At 40.3% G+C, this 14,292-nt stretch overlaps 1 protein-coding gene across 1 annotated transcript; it reads right to left on the bottom strand.

Annotated features, from left to right (window-relative positions):
• Positions 1-637: 637 nt before the first annotated feature.
• Positions 638-13,724, bottom strand: gucy2d (guanylate cyclase 2D, retinal). Its single transcript, XM_044223772.1, has 19 exons — positions 13,334-13,724; positions 10,496-11,535; positions 10,068-10,369; positions 9,586-9,958; positions 9,389-9,473; positions 9,180-9,291; positions 8,903-9,022; positions 8,709-8,789; positions 8,247-8,423; positions 7,997-8,153; positions 7,749-7,898; positions 7,277-7,425; positions 7,000-7,163; positions 5,521-5,713; positions 4,790-4,964; positions 4,053-4,151; positions 3,292-3,386; positions 3,100-3,182; positions 638-2,898 (listed from the first exon to the last, which is right to left on the bottom strand). Exons 2-19 carry the CDS (start codon positions 11,367-11,369, stop codon positions 2,814-2,816), a joined length of 3,474 nt encoding a protein of 1,157 aa, XP_044079707.1. The 5' UTR covers positions 11,370-11,535; positions 13,334-13,724; the 3' UTR covers positions 638-2,813.
• Between the last annotated feature and the right edge of the window lie 568 nt (positions 13,725-14,292).

Below are 14,292 nucleotides of genomic sequence, written 5' to 3'. Positions count from 1 at the left end.
CACGGTGCAACTTAAATTCATCTTCAGCTCCAAGGAGGTTGTGTTTCAGCATGAAATCCACTCTTACACTTAGAGACCCTTCTAAATGTGTGTTTACAATGTGCAGCTTATTGCACAGACGTTGCAATATGTAAAACCATCCTTACATTTTCATTGGATTGTTCCACTACAGAATAAAACAGTCACACTGGCCCAAGTAAGTAAAAGTAGCCAAAAGCTTGTTAGCATTACTGTAACTTGCTTGGGAATTTATGGTGAAATGGTGAGGTAAGACTTCCAGTGAGTTACTGTCTCTTCTTCATAACTGAGTGGAATTTTAATGTTGCTGATATTGTAAGTATATCAACCCTTGTTGCCAAGTCATTTGTAATACCCTGCCCATTTACAATGCTGCTATTTCAAAACTTAACATATGAATTAGATTTAATAGGTGAAAGCCAATGACTTAGACATATCAAGGTATAAATGGCTTAGCTGTCATTTACAGTATGATTTACTGGCTTTTATTGAATGTAGGATTTATTGGTCCACTTGTTTTGAATCATAATTTGATGTACTGTCAGGGCACCATTAGGGACAATAGCCTCAACACAAACAGTATGTACTCAAGAGTAGGCAACATGGCAAACACACAATCTTCACTAAAACCATGATTTATTTACAGAAACACATTGAGATCACTTTCAAAATGAACAATACAGTCCATTCAGTTTTGACTCAGATTTAAACTATTTGGCAAATTTATTAAAAATCTAGAAAAGTAGGTCCTACCTATGCAATAGAATAACTCAATTGTTTCTTTAGAAACATGCAGACAGCTTCCCCTCATGGTCGTAATCTGGATTCAGAATCCTGCATTTCATCTTCGTCAGGGGTTTTATCATGCTTGAAGAGCCAGTGCTGGTGCTAAACATTTAATGGTTTGAAAGACTACACCAAAAGCAACCTGATAATCAAGTCATCAGACATCCATTTTTTTTTTATTATACGCTGAGCTACTGTGACAAGTCGTGTGTATGTTAGAAATGGTCAGCAGTGAGCTCCCAATGAAAAAATGTCCACAGACTGAAACTCATTGCAGGAAAATCACATCCTGACATCGACTGCCTATTGTTGCTTCACTATCAGTGCTGTGGCAGACAATTAGCAAGCCAACAGAGAGTGAGTGAACAGTGTGGTTGCTTGCTTTTGAATGCACTGTGATTAAACCGTTGTGTTTTGTTGGTACTCCCTTTTGTGCCAGGGGTTTAGGAAACCCAAGCAGAAAGACACTCCACTAAAAAGTCCCTAACCCTGCATGACACAAAGACAAACTATGTACAAATTTACAGTATATACACATCCCCAGGCCAAAGAGAAATAACTCAGAAGAAAAGGCTCAATCTGCTGAAGCACATTATTGGAGATGATCATTTCAGTTAATTGACTCAGACATTCTGCATATCAGTGCAGAGCAGATTTACTGGATGTCACAGAAATCAGGTCTTCCTATTACTGTCCTATTTAGACCCCATTGAACACAGCATGCTGTACAGTACATCCAGCCATGCATGCAGCATGTTTCAGTAATAGGCTACACTTACTGTAGGTGAAGCTATAGTGAAACTACATTGTTGTTAGCGAGCAATAGTTTGGGTCTTGTTTGTTGCGTATGTCTTATATATTGTGGTAGAAAATGTCAGCATGGTAAAAGCAATGCACACATTGTTAAAAACAATAAATACTGTATGTATTATCATAACATCATTAGGGAGAGAATCATACTGTAGATGCACATCATTAGTCAGTCTGTTAAATGACAAAATCAGCTTTGCAGCTTTGTAGGGGTTTTGGCCCCAACATCGTTTTCAGACAGTATTTTTATAATTACCATTGGAATGAGTCATCTAAACTCAATTTTAGAGCACATTTTAGTCTTTAAATAAACTTATTCAAACTGATACAATGTTACAATGTAACAAACCTATCAGTCAAATCAACCCAAATAGGCATATCGCACGGTTTTTTTTAATCTATATAAATGATTACATCTAAAATTAAATAAACAAACCAGATTCTTTGTTTGACATATTTTGAACATTTATGGATAATATGGCTTCATTCATCAAATGTGTGAATAATCCCAGCAATGCTGCTACAAAAGCAAAATCAGAGCTATCCCCGACCCAAGCTCTCAACCCTGACTGACCTGTCCAGTGCTTTCCAGCTTAAATCACTGTGAAAATGTTTTAATGTAATAATTCTGTGTTGTTGTAAAAGGCTAATGCTTCTAAAGTGAGTGCAGCACAGACTCTATTATACCTGAGATGAATGGTCGAGCAGTAATAGCTTCCACCCTTGGGGTGTTCATTATAAAATCTCTCCGATATCTCTACAAAGCACAAAGATCCGTACAAATACATACAGTACATGAAGTACACCAGTATTACACATGTTACTGCATCATTTTTGTAGATGCAGCCATCACAATCCCTTCTTGTTAGGAGATTGCTGTCCTATAAACCAACACATTTTAGACCTGTAAGTCAACTTTGGTATGCATATATATAAAACCAACTGTTGAACAAATATAATATGGACAGTTGCCTCTTTTGTGCACATTTTTGAATCTTGGAGCCTGTGCTTACTGTAATACTCTTCAAGAAAGGTTAATTTAGCATAGAAATGATTTATGACTAATCCAAAAAGTGTGAATCCCATGTCACTGCTGCTGGATTTCATTTTGAGCATATCACAAATTATAGTAAACTCTGTGTATTCTTTCACTGAAAAATATCACTTTTCATTCTGGGACATCAGTAAAAAGCATCGGGCTAGCCCATCTTCTTCTGTCGATCCAGGAACTTTTGTCTTCTGTCAACAGGTATCTCCTCTAAACTGATACCATGATTGCTTCCCCTGTAATAGGAAATACAGCTTTTTATGCACTGTGACTGGGACACAGAGCAGAACACAACAAAACATTCAAACAAATAGGTCATTTTATTACATTAAGTTGGGCTGCAATAGTCTAAAACCATACAGTATAAATGTAGTGCAAAGATTAAATCAGGCAAATCACATTGAATATGTGGAGGAGTGACCAAAACATTCTCTTACCCTTGAGTGTCTGGAGGAATAGGCAGAGGCTTGTTGAAATCTTCCCTGCCTACCAACCAAAATGTGTTCTCAATCCCTTTTCCCTAGAAATAAATAATCATTAGCATTGATTAGCTATTTTTACAAGGCCAGTGCTACAGTAATAGTATTATATTCTATGTATATTATGAAAGTGGGTTTTTTTTATCTTACCTTTAACTCTGTCATGCCTCTGACATCAATTTTGTATCCCAGCTTCAAGCTGTTCAGTACATCAACTGTGCTTTGGTTGACATGGATTCTGTAAGCTATGATAGCAAATACAGAAAAATCCTCAACATTTGCACACTGACATTGCTTTAATATCACGTATAAATGTAAAATATGTTTTGGCCTTGGAACTTTCCAAAGTTTAAAATGATTTTATCTGAGAATTTTAGAAAGTCAGGCTGTCATTTTGGCATTAAGCCACTTGGTGGCAGTAGACTACTCATCATTGCTTTGCTCCTAATGGCAAACATAAGGTATAGTCATGCATAAGTGTATTGTATTGTAATTTTAGATACAGTAAATTAGACTGAAACTGCCACTGACCAGTTTAAAGTTGAATAGTTTAATTTATTACAGTATGCTCTTCTAGGATCTCCATCAAATGTGAGAATTAGATTTTTAAATACATGTAACGTTTACTTAGTAGCTAATACTTTATTGTTTATACTTAATTTATACAGAAGGCAGCTGAGGCAAACTTGGTCATTGACGACATTTACACTGAGACTTTAAATTGGCCTCTAATTCTGCTGATAGTCTTAAAGGATTAGTACGGACTGCTCACTTAAAGCCCTATTTAGCCTCAAGCAGCATGCACAGAAACTACACCTGTTCTCTCAACCACTATGTCAATTTCAAAGAAGGATAGAAAGGAAGAGGAGATCTGTCTGATCTATATAATAGAGACTGTATGAGACACTCACGCAACCCTGTGGACTCCATTCGAGATGCTGTGTTGACAGTGTCTCCAAACAGACAGTATCGAGGCATCGTAAGACCCACTACTCCTGCTACCACTGGGCCTGCAAACATAGCATGCAAGAACACACACACACACACACACACACACACACACACATGTTTGGGACTTTGAATAGGATGCCTCTCTCCTTGGCAAGCTATATCTTATATCATAGACCATTTTGTGTGTCAAATTGTTACATTGTGACTCAGTCTTCAATATAGTTTTTGTCCCCACTCTTTTTACTAGACTGATAATCTCTTAGCTTTTCAATAAAAGCACACAATTCTTTTCCCAATACATGACATTAAAGCTGTGCACTACCACCTCTGTGTGCATAAAGAAATTCACAGAATGGAGTTAGAAATCTAAAGTACGCAGTGTGTTAATTGGATGACAGCACTCTAAGTAGATAGCGTTTCACTGTTCCAGGAATAAGTTCCAGACGAGGATAAAGGAGGTAAAAATACCTCCTTGCCTTAGCATCTTGGGTTCCTGTATTCTTATTCCTCTGCAACAAATGAACTTTTACTCACCCAGAAGTCTGGATTTATTATCATATTACTCATTACACATGTATGCAACTCTTAATGTAATTACCCATGGTGAAGAACTTTCCATATGCCACATTACAACTGTATATCATGATGATTAGAGCATAGTTTATCACAGCACAGAGAGGATGAACATATTGCTCACCAGAGTGCAGGCCAATACGGATCCTGACTTTTAATTCAGGCATGTGCCTCATCTTGAAGGTCCCAATGCAGTGGAGGATGTCAAGAGACATGTTGGCCATCTCAGCTGCATGCCGGTTGCCGTTCCTAGTGGGGACTCCTGAGGCTACCATGTAGGCATCTCCGATAGTTTCCACCTAAATACCATAAAAATAAGAGTTCAACACACACACACACACACACACACACACACACACACAATGTAGTATTTTTCTTTCACTAGTTCAACACTACAAAGTTTGAAAGTACGGGCCACCACCAAAATAAAGGCATTCTCTTAATAAATAGTGGACAGATTTAGACGCAACAGAAGCAATGTTTTAGCAAATCAACAATATAGAGAAATTTTGACAAGAAATTTAAAAAAAAGACTGAATTTGTATGTTTTGTTAAAAAGCTAAAACAAAAACTTATTTATTTTTAAATTAACAAATTAAATTTAAAAAAAACTTTCTTTTTTTTTTGCAGGATAAAAGCACAATTAAGTTTGGCTTATTTATACCAAAGCTGATTTATTTAGTCTCCAAAAGATCTCTTCTAAGTGTCTGTCTTTAAAATACTGAAACATATTTAAAGATCACACCACTACCAAAAACACCAAAAAATACAAAAAGTGAGCAATAAATGAAATGAAATATTACAAAAACGCTGCTTTCATCATAGATACTGTACGCACGATCCCCCAACACTCACCTTGTACACATCATGCAGTCCAATGATAGCATCAAAGAGTGTGTAGAGGTCATTGAGTAAGTCAACCACCTCAATGGGCTCGCTGAGAGCTGAGATGGTGGTGAAGCCCACAATGTCACTGAAGTACAGCGTGACCTCGCTGAAATGCTCAGGTTTGACGGGCTTGCCTGTCTTCAGCGCCTGGGCCACAGACCTGAAGGAGGAAAATGGTGAGTGGAGGACACTCTGAGGTGCTGAAGAAGAAACAGTCTTCTCTCAAGAGCCTGAGACTGCTGAAAGTAATTTTATACTTCCTTGGATTTCATTTTTCAGCACACAGAGACTTTAACAGACATCATCCCTTTCTGATCCCATAAATGTGATGACTTCAGGATCTCCTCCCAAACTATTATTATTGATCATTGCAAACAGGCAAAGTGACCCCTCTAAATAGATGACTGAGATACAGTATAATGTGTGTGTGCAATGACAGCATGGTGTGACTCTCTCCTCTCAATATGTAACGTTTAAATAGAGGAACGCCACCTCTCTTTTGGCAGATCAGTGATTTATTTGATTGATGATTCAACAAAATTCAGTGCTGTGAAGCTATGAACAAGGTATCCTTGTTTTGACTTTTAGATGAAGAAAATTCTGACAATAACATCAAATTCTAAGACAGAAACATTTCTGGTGATCATTTACACTACAATTCATAAAAGAAAACAAAACTGAGGTGGCTGACCTGTTGCACATATTGAGACATTGTCAGGCATAAAATCATTGTCATAAAATCTACTAGCAGGACACAGTTGATGAATTTGGTCTGGTGGTTTTATACCAAGTGTTGCATTTGAGGTTAAACATCACTTACAGTATATTTAGTTATTTTGTGTTATGTGTGAAAAAGCACAGAATTGGTAAGAGCAAGCAAAATCTAAAGAAGTTTTCAATGATGGTGTTTGCTTTAGACGGGTTTGACTGTCTGATCACATTTACATCATTGGTTGTTGCACCAAATATTCCCACAGTTGCTGAAATCAGCAGCCATAATCTGGTGGAAAAGTTTGAGACATGACGGAAGAGAGATGTAAAAGAAAAATAAAGAAATACGTTTTGACTATTTTGACTGTTCAATTGTGTTTTCCTGCTCAAGAGATGACAGCTACAATTCAATAACAATCTCTCAACATTTTCTCTGTGGTCTTGATTCAGATGCATTTTGCACAGCTGGCCTGGTCTCCACAGTTCCTGAGAATTATTGTTAAATCCCTGCAGAAGACTACTAATACCACTACTGTATGTCAGGAAGCCGCAACCCTGCTGAACTGAGCACCGATCACCTTTGACCTCCCTGAGGAAGTTAAAGGAGCAACATTTAAATATCATATTCCACTGTAATTGTGCTGATGCTCTAAAGGCCTCCAGAGGATATTGTTGCTCATCAGTCTCAATAGCTAGTTTTATTGTCTTTTCATGTGTCAGTTGCTGGATACTCACTTGGGCAACATCTGAGCCACCAGTTTGTCAGTCTTCTGTCTCTCCACCTCCAGCTCCTCTGTCCTCTCTCTAATAAGATCCTCCAAGTTGGACGAGTACTGTTCCAACATGCGCAGCATAGAGTCGATGATGTTGGTCTTCTTTCCCTTGGTGATGCTCTTGAACTGTCACATGAAAAGGAGGGAGCAGGAATGTCGTCTCCAGCTTGCTACTTTTGTACAGAACAACATGTAAGGAGGAGTAGATCTGGGTCAACGTGTGTTTTCAGTGTTTTTACCTGTTTGAAGATCTCCTCAAATGTCGGCCTCTTCTCCGGCTCTTCACTCCAGGCCTGTTTCATAATCTGTATCACATCCAGCGGGGCCTCGTCCACTGACACAACAGGCCGACACAACGGAGGAGGCTCTTTGACCTTGCTGATAATCTCTGTCAACACACACAAACAACACAACCACACAGACAAGAACGCATGGATGTCAGGAACACACAGACATGCACAAAACATAAAAATTCATTGTTTCTAATTTGATATTGTGCAACTTTGTAAAATAACTATGAATCATTGGTGATAAAAACAGGTCAGTCATTGGCCTTTTACACAGGTGGAGAACATACAAAACAGGATGAACATTTCCAAAAAGATTTAAACTATGAATTGACCTTTTGCACATGGCTCCAATACCTTCTACTACATCATTGTTTCTTTTCATGTTAACATCCCTTGGGGTTACTAATACCATATCACTCACCCTTGGGAGGCATGTCCAGCATGCAGAAAGGTGCAGAGCGAGAGATGACCTCCTGCGTGATGATGGCGAAGCTGTAGACATCTCCCAAGAAAGTGCCCTTCCTCCTCAGACTGGAACTTCGCAGCAGCTCAGGAGACGTCCAAAGCAGATCTTTATTGGGAAAAAAATGGACAATGATAAATAAACAAAGAAAATAGATATGTGCGGGCAAAGTCACTGAATGGGTCTGTGGATGCACATGAACTCACCCTCTGGCTTTTCCTTGTCAATGTCAATGCTTTGGGAAATCAAAAGTTCATTGAACCCATAATCTGTCACTTTCAATACAAAGCGCCCGTCTACCACACAGTTACGGGATTTGAGCCGTCCGTGGATGATGTCACGATTGTGCAGGTACTTCATTCCCTGAGAACAGTTTGTGGAAAATGTGTGAGTGATGACAAAACATGAAAAGATGAAAGGAAATGAAACAAGAGTGTGTCATTTTGTCTCTCTTACCCGAATCAGATCCATTAACAGGGAGGACTTGAACATCCAGTCAAGACGTACATCCTCGTTGCTGAGCAGATCCTCCAAGCTGCCCCTGGAGCAGTGCTCGGTCACAACACCAAAGATCCCAAAGTCGAAGAACAGTCCCAGGAACAGATTGAGGTTCTCGTGCCTCATGTCTCTGAGCTGAAAGGAAGACAATGGAAACATCGAGGCTGTGTACCGTCAAGTTTGTTTTGTGAATGAAAGAGACTTGCAAGAGGAATATCACTCAGCTTGATACTTTTTTTGTGGCCAGGAACAGGGACAGTATATATGTATATGTGTAATCACTGAACCAGACCAGTCTGTATTTTGTGTTTTCTGGCAACAATGGAGAGTCAGTTGTTTTAATAACGACTGCTATGCCTTAGTCAGGAAAACAAACGTCTGAATACAGAAAGTCAGTGCTTCCCTCACACATTCACTTACCTTGACAAAGACAAACTCAGTATCGCTGTTGACACCCGATACTACTCCACTGGGGCATTTCTTCAACCAAACCCAGTCACCCTGGGATATACACAAAACAGCACAGTCTTTGTGAAACCAAAAGCTTCCAAAGGCATAAGCCCCCAAATAGTAAGCAGGAGTATATTGAATGTGTCATGACAGACTCGCCTCACCTCAAACACAGCGATATTCGAGCTCTCTGGTGTGGAGGCCAAGTAGCTGCGACCGGACACCGAGTGGTGAGGAGTCTTTATATCCAGCTGGCTTTTCAAGATACTTTCGTCATTGATCCTCTGCTCATACACACAGTTCAAAGAGGAGGGGTTAGGGTTAGAGTGAATAATCTTTTACAGGTAAACAACTTTCATACATCACACACTTGCAAAGCAGAGAGAAGCAAACCACAGCAAAAGACAGTCGGTATTGTCAAAGATTCAGCACAGAACTGACCCGTTTGCTAACTTGAGTGTTGATGAAGACCAGGTCATCCAGGGTCAGGACTACCTTCTTTGATCCACCGTTACCACCACCTCCAAAGCTGAGCCCAACCCTGCCGCTTCTCCTGGACAGACAAAAAAAGAAAAACAATCATAATATTTTCTAAAAATCACACAAAACAGCATCTGATGAAATATTCTTTGATATTCTGCTGTACATACTTGAAATAAACAAAGAATTTAGCTCCAGATCCAGCCAATAAAATGAGCACAACGAACAGAAAGAGGAGAGTGACTGGATCTATGCCTTTGGGATGAGAAGAAGAGAAGAAAAAACACAAAGACAGACAGTTTGAATGCACTGAATTCAGCAATGTACCAGCTTTTACTCCCTGCAGTGACACTACTACTTCACTCACCTCCAGTACAGGCAAAGTATGGACTAAACCAGCAACCTGAGTCTTTGTAGGGCGTGCTGCCTGCAAAATGGATTGAACGACTGAGGTATTTCAAGCCCCCGGTCCTGCCATCTGTATGAGCAGCCTCCAGAGCATGAGTGGAGTAGAGAGAGGTGCCCATGCCACTGTAGTCAAGCACTACATAGCGTGCCTGCATGCCTTCGCCGTTCCTGCCGGCCCTCAAGGGCTGATTGAAGCCTTGAAATTCAAAGCCACCCTTGCTGTCACCCAGGATCTGACCAGTAACCCAGCGGCCTCCATTGTCGCGGGCCTGCTCAGCAGCCATAGCTATGTAGTACATCATGTTGTAGATGGTGCCAAAGAAAGGAGAAACCTGACAGAGGAGACAGTGACGTGACGATTTTGATTAAATTCAAATGTTTGTATAAGTGTATTTGTTTTTTCTCTTCTTCCACATTTGTCACCTTTTTCTATTATCTCACCTGCTCTGGTGGGGTGCTGCTGCGGATTTCATAGCTGTCCTGAGCATCTTTGAAGGCCTCATAGAAATTGCGTTCTCCAGAGTCCACAGTGATGGTGAGGACCCCATCATAGGCTTTCCGCAGCTTGGTGTCATTGCCTAGCAAATAATAGTGAGCATCCTTGTAGGGTAGTGCGTAGAGGAGGGTGTCGTAGGGGATGAACACGTAGCCACGGTCGATCATACGCATGGCCAAGGCTGTTGTCAGAAGTTGGTATTGGGATTGGCCACCAATCAGGACAGAAGGCATGCACAGAATGACCACTGTGGAGAGAGGAGGGATTAAAAATATATTTGCATGATTCATGTAGAATAAAATTGTTGTTTTAATGGTATTATACATTAATTGTTTTTTGTCTTATTTCGATAATCTGTACATCTACAATTCACCTCTGACCCGGTCTGCATCTCGCACTTTTGTCAGGGCTCTTCGAGGCCCGTCCTTGTCGTCCCCAATAGTGACCACAGGGTTGACAGGCAGGCCAAGGGCCCTCAGTGATGAGGCCAGCTCCTGTCCTGTGGCTTCCCAGATGTCTGTCTCCTCTGAGATTATGGCCACATGGGCCCAACGAAAGTACCGCAACACAGTGAAGAGTACACGGGAGGATAGTGGCAACGGACGCAGGAAGGTGGGATACATCTCTCCTCTTTTCATGTTGGGTTTGAGGCAACCCCAGGAAAGAATCCCAACATCCCACTCTTTTGCATACAAAGCAGCTGAGGAGCAGTAGCCTGGGTTGGCGGGGCCCAGGAAAGCAGCGCCATAACTTTTCAGCTCAGCAAAGCGAGCAAGGGCACGGGAGGACTTGCAGTCCTCATTAATCAGTGTGTAGTCATACCAGTAGCCTTTGTTGAGGTAGGGGTCCTTGTTTATGCGAGTGGTGGCGAGGCGGGCTGCCAAGTCAGGGAGGGCTTTGGAGTATAACAGGTCGCACGTCCAGGGTCCAACCAGGGCTACCTTGAAAGTGGTTGCCCAGGATTGGCAGGGCATAAATGAGACCATGAGTAAGGGCAGAAGAAACCAGTTCCCCCACCAGCTCCTGTAGCATTGCACAGGAGATGAGGGAAACTGTGGTTTTGATGACAATGATCCTGATGACAATGATGATGAAGCTGCTAATGATTTAAAGAGACTATATCCACTGCAATTGTTTTTAGCCACTGTCTGCATATGTCCTTTCCTCTTCACTTTTATTGAGTCGTGCTGCCATCGTGGGTGGTAGGACAGGTTATGCAGAAAGCGAGGGTCTCTGTGACTTGCCATTTCCTAGCACAGCTATTCTGATGCTTTAGACACAGAAGAGGAGTGGAGAGTATATGGTGATTAGTGTGACAGTGAGTGTGTCTTTGTGGATGGGACTGTCTCCCTTGGCACTCAGCAGGCCTCTAGTCCAAAGCTGGACCGGTGAAGGGACAACCCCAAGCCATCACTGCCTCCAGAAAAAAAGAAAAAGAGATGGAAAGAATTAGGAAATTTGTAGCATGACAAGTCAGTGTGATCTGTTTTTGCTTCCTAAGTTCTGTGATACAAGTACGGACACCTCAGGGCTTAAACAGTCTCCAGGATACAGGCATGAACTTGAATGTTACTGAGCTGTTTTGTTTAACAGAATGTGATGTTGAATCTTATCAGCATCCATCTGTCTCACAGAGGACATGGTTCGCAGCATGCCAGTGCTGTCCTTGGAGAATTAATGGCATGTGTGTGGCAAGCTGATTAGCTCTGCCGGGGCCACAGACTTTAAAAAATCAAGTGCCAGATAACGTGGAGCTAAATCTGGCCTTGATGTCTCTATTTGTTCTTGATATCTCTTTTCCCTTCTAAAGTCAGTCTCTTGAGATCTTCTCAGCCATCCATTTCTGGATGATTTCTCTTCAACTCCAGTCACACCCCAGATTCTTGAAACCAGCATCTAAATTTGTATTAGCTGCCAGAAATATCTCAAGATTAAATGATAGTAGGAGGGAGCTTACACTGGTGTTTCAGGTTAAATTAGAAAAGACAGTTGGGTCCTTTATTAATCTTCAAACATTAACTTACGTTATTGCTGAAAGACACACACTAACTTACACACTTTTTAAAAATGGCTGCCTATGGCAAAAGTATTGACATTGACAGCTGAGCAAAAGGTTTGATGTACCTGCCAGTAGTGAGGGGAAGTTTAATTGCAGCTAATGCATTGAGCTAGAACATTGCTTCTTAAGTATATGGAAGTTCAGCCTGAAAGAAATAAAAATGTTCCACCAATACAATATTGGTTTATGAAGATAATTCAAAAACTTTAGTCCATAGCTTAAAATACTAAAAGTATTACCACTTACCAAAGAAGCCAACAATCTTGTGCTTGTGTTCATATTATGGTCCGATTAATATTAATATTTGAGAGTTTAAAAACATGTAAATTAATGAATGAATTGGGACAAAGATACATACTAATTGGGACATCTTACAGATTAACTTCAGTCAATGTCCCTGGTGGACAAAGTATGTAACAGTGACACCATTTCTAAATTACCTCAAACTTAGTTTGGCATTTCTGTCCTGCAATTTCTTGTTACTTATCGGCCCATATATACACCAATACAATATATCTCTGTAATAAGCTGATATCGGCCCGTATATCGGCCTGGCTGATTTATCAGTCTAGCTCTAGTTTATATTTGCATCTATCTGTCTATCACGCCGTCTATCTTAAATGAGGCATGGTGTAAACCACCTGTGGCTTTCAGTGGTTCAAAAAATACATTTTAACAGCACAAAATACCACGAGCCTGATTTCTGTCCTTATCTTCAAGTGGAAATGCAGCAAGAAAGCGGCAACTAACAAGCCTTCTAAAGTGGGCAATATTGACATTGGCTTATCAGTTGCTAATAGGTTAAGAGGAGCACTGATGCTAGCACTAATATGCTAGCCTTGTTCTAAAGTGCTACTGAAAATAGGAAATAGGTCAAATTATGTTAATTCCTCAAAATCCTTTTTACATTGTGTAAAGCAATTTTCTAAAAGTCTATAACAAATGTATGAATTTAGACAATCTTTGGTGATCCAACAGTTTCACCTTCACTGGAGTAACTCTGCTGCAAACAGATTTGAACAAGGATACAATGACAATGTATGATGGATACATTAATTACATTAACAAAACCATACCTATATTACCCTTAATAGTGGTAAATCAATGACAAGACAATTCAGTGAAACAGATTTAATAAGAGACGGTTCTGACCTGGAGCGGAGCCTGTCATTGAATTGCACCATCCAAATCCCAGGTGGATTAAGTATACAGAAGTATACAGCAGGAAAAGTTATCTTTGTCCTTTTATTGGGAAAAAATATCATAGGTAATCCAAATAGCATAGAAAGTTAAAAAACAATCTAATTATCTCCTCTTGTATCCAAATTCCTTGAAGACAGTCCTGAAAATTAAAACCTCCACATTTCCAGTAGTTTAGTCTTGCTTTAGTTCTTGCTTCTCCCTGTTTTGGACTGGGACCCAACCCAAACCATAGAGCAAGGGACTGTGCATGAGAAGATGTCCAACCCTGATCCGGAGAATGGATTGGTAAAAAATAGATTGGCAGAGAGATGGGGAGAGGTAACAGGTAAAAGAAAGGGGAGAGTGGAAAGGACTGGTAAGCTTTAACTTCTCAACCCTCTTTAGCTTTTAATCCATACTAGTGTGGGAAGAGTGTGTGTGTTGGGGGAGGGCTGGAGGAGATGAAAAAGAAGGTGAAAGTAGAGGAATATTCACTCTGCAGCCTGGATAATTTTACATGTTCACAACTGTTTTAAAATAACCTAAAACAAACCCTGAGCATTATAAGACTGATTCGATTGATGGATTAAGCTGCTATTTTAATAGTCAGAACTGGGAATAATTGTGATGAAAATGGTGGCTAACACTGAGCTTGGACCGATTTACAGTCCCTCTTCCCACCTACACCTGTCTGAAATCAAGGGGATGAGGCACAAACCAGAACTGCTGTTAAATGAAAGATGAGTTCTTCAGAGCACAAAACTGCTGTCTTATTTATTAGGAAAAAAAGGACCCCAAAAAAGACATGCTCTTGTGAGAAACTTGTCATTCATTTGCTGGAACTTTACCTTAACCTCACATGTAGTTGTATTAGTGAGGAACTTTAATTCTCGCCGCTAGTGTCCCCAAAGCAAAACATGTATTATAAT

The sequence above is a fragment of the Siniperca chuatsi genome, linkage group LG14, assembly GCF_020085105.1.
Source record: "Siniperca chuatsi isolate FFG_IHB_CAS linkage group LG14, ASM2008510v1, whole genome shotgun sequence".
Taxonomy (NCBI): domain Eukaryota; kingdom Metazoa; phylum Chordata; class Actinopteri; order Centrarchiformes; family Sinipercidae; genus Siniperca; species Siniperca chuatsi.
Note: the sequence above shows the minus strand (reverse complement) of the source record. Positions and strands in the feature narration are given on the sequence as shown.

Excerpts from the sequence above, each read along its gene's own strand:
- gucy2d (XM_044223772.1), bottom strand. The coding sequence starts at position 11,369 with ATGGCAAGTCACAGAGACCCTCGCTTTCTGCATAACCTGTCCTACCAC. Across the intron at positions 10,370-10,495 it reads AGATGCAGACCGGGTCAGAG|TGGTCATTCTGTGCATGCCT; the intron begins GTGAATTGTAGA and ends CTCTCTCCACAG. Across the intron at positions 9,474-9,585 it reads ATACTTTGCCTGTACTGGAG|GCATAGATCCAGTCACTCTC; the intron begins GTGAGTGAAGTA and ends CTCATCCCAAAG.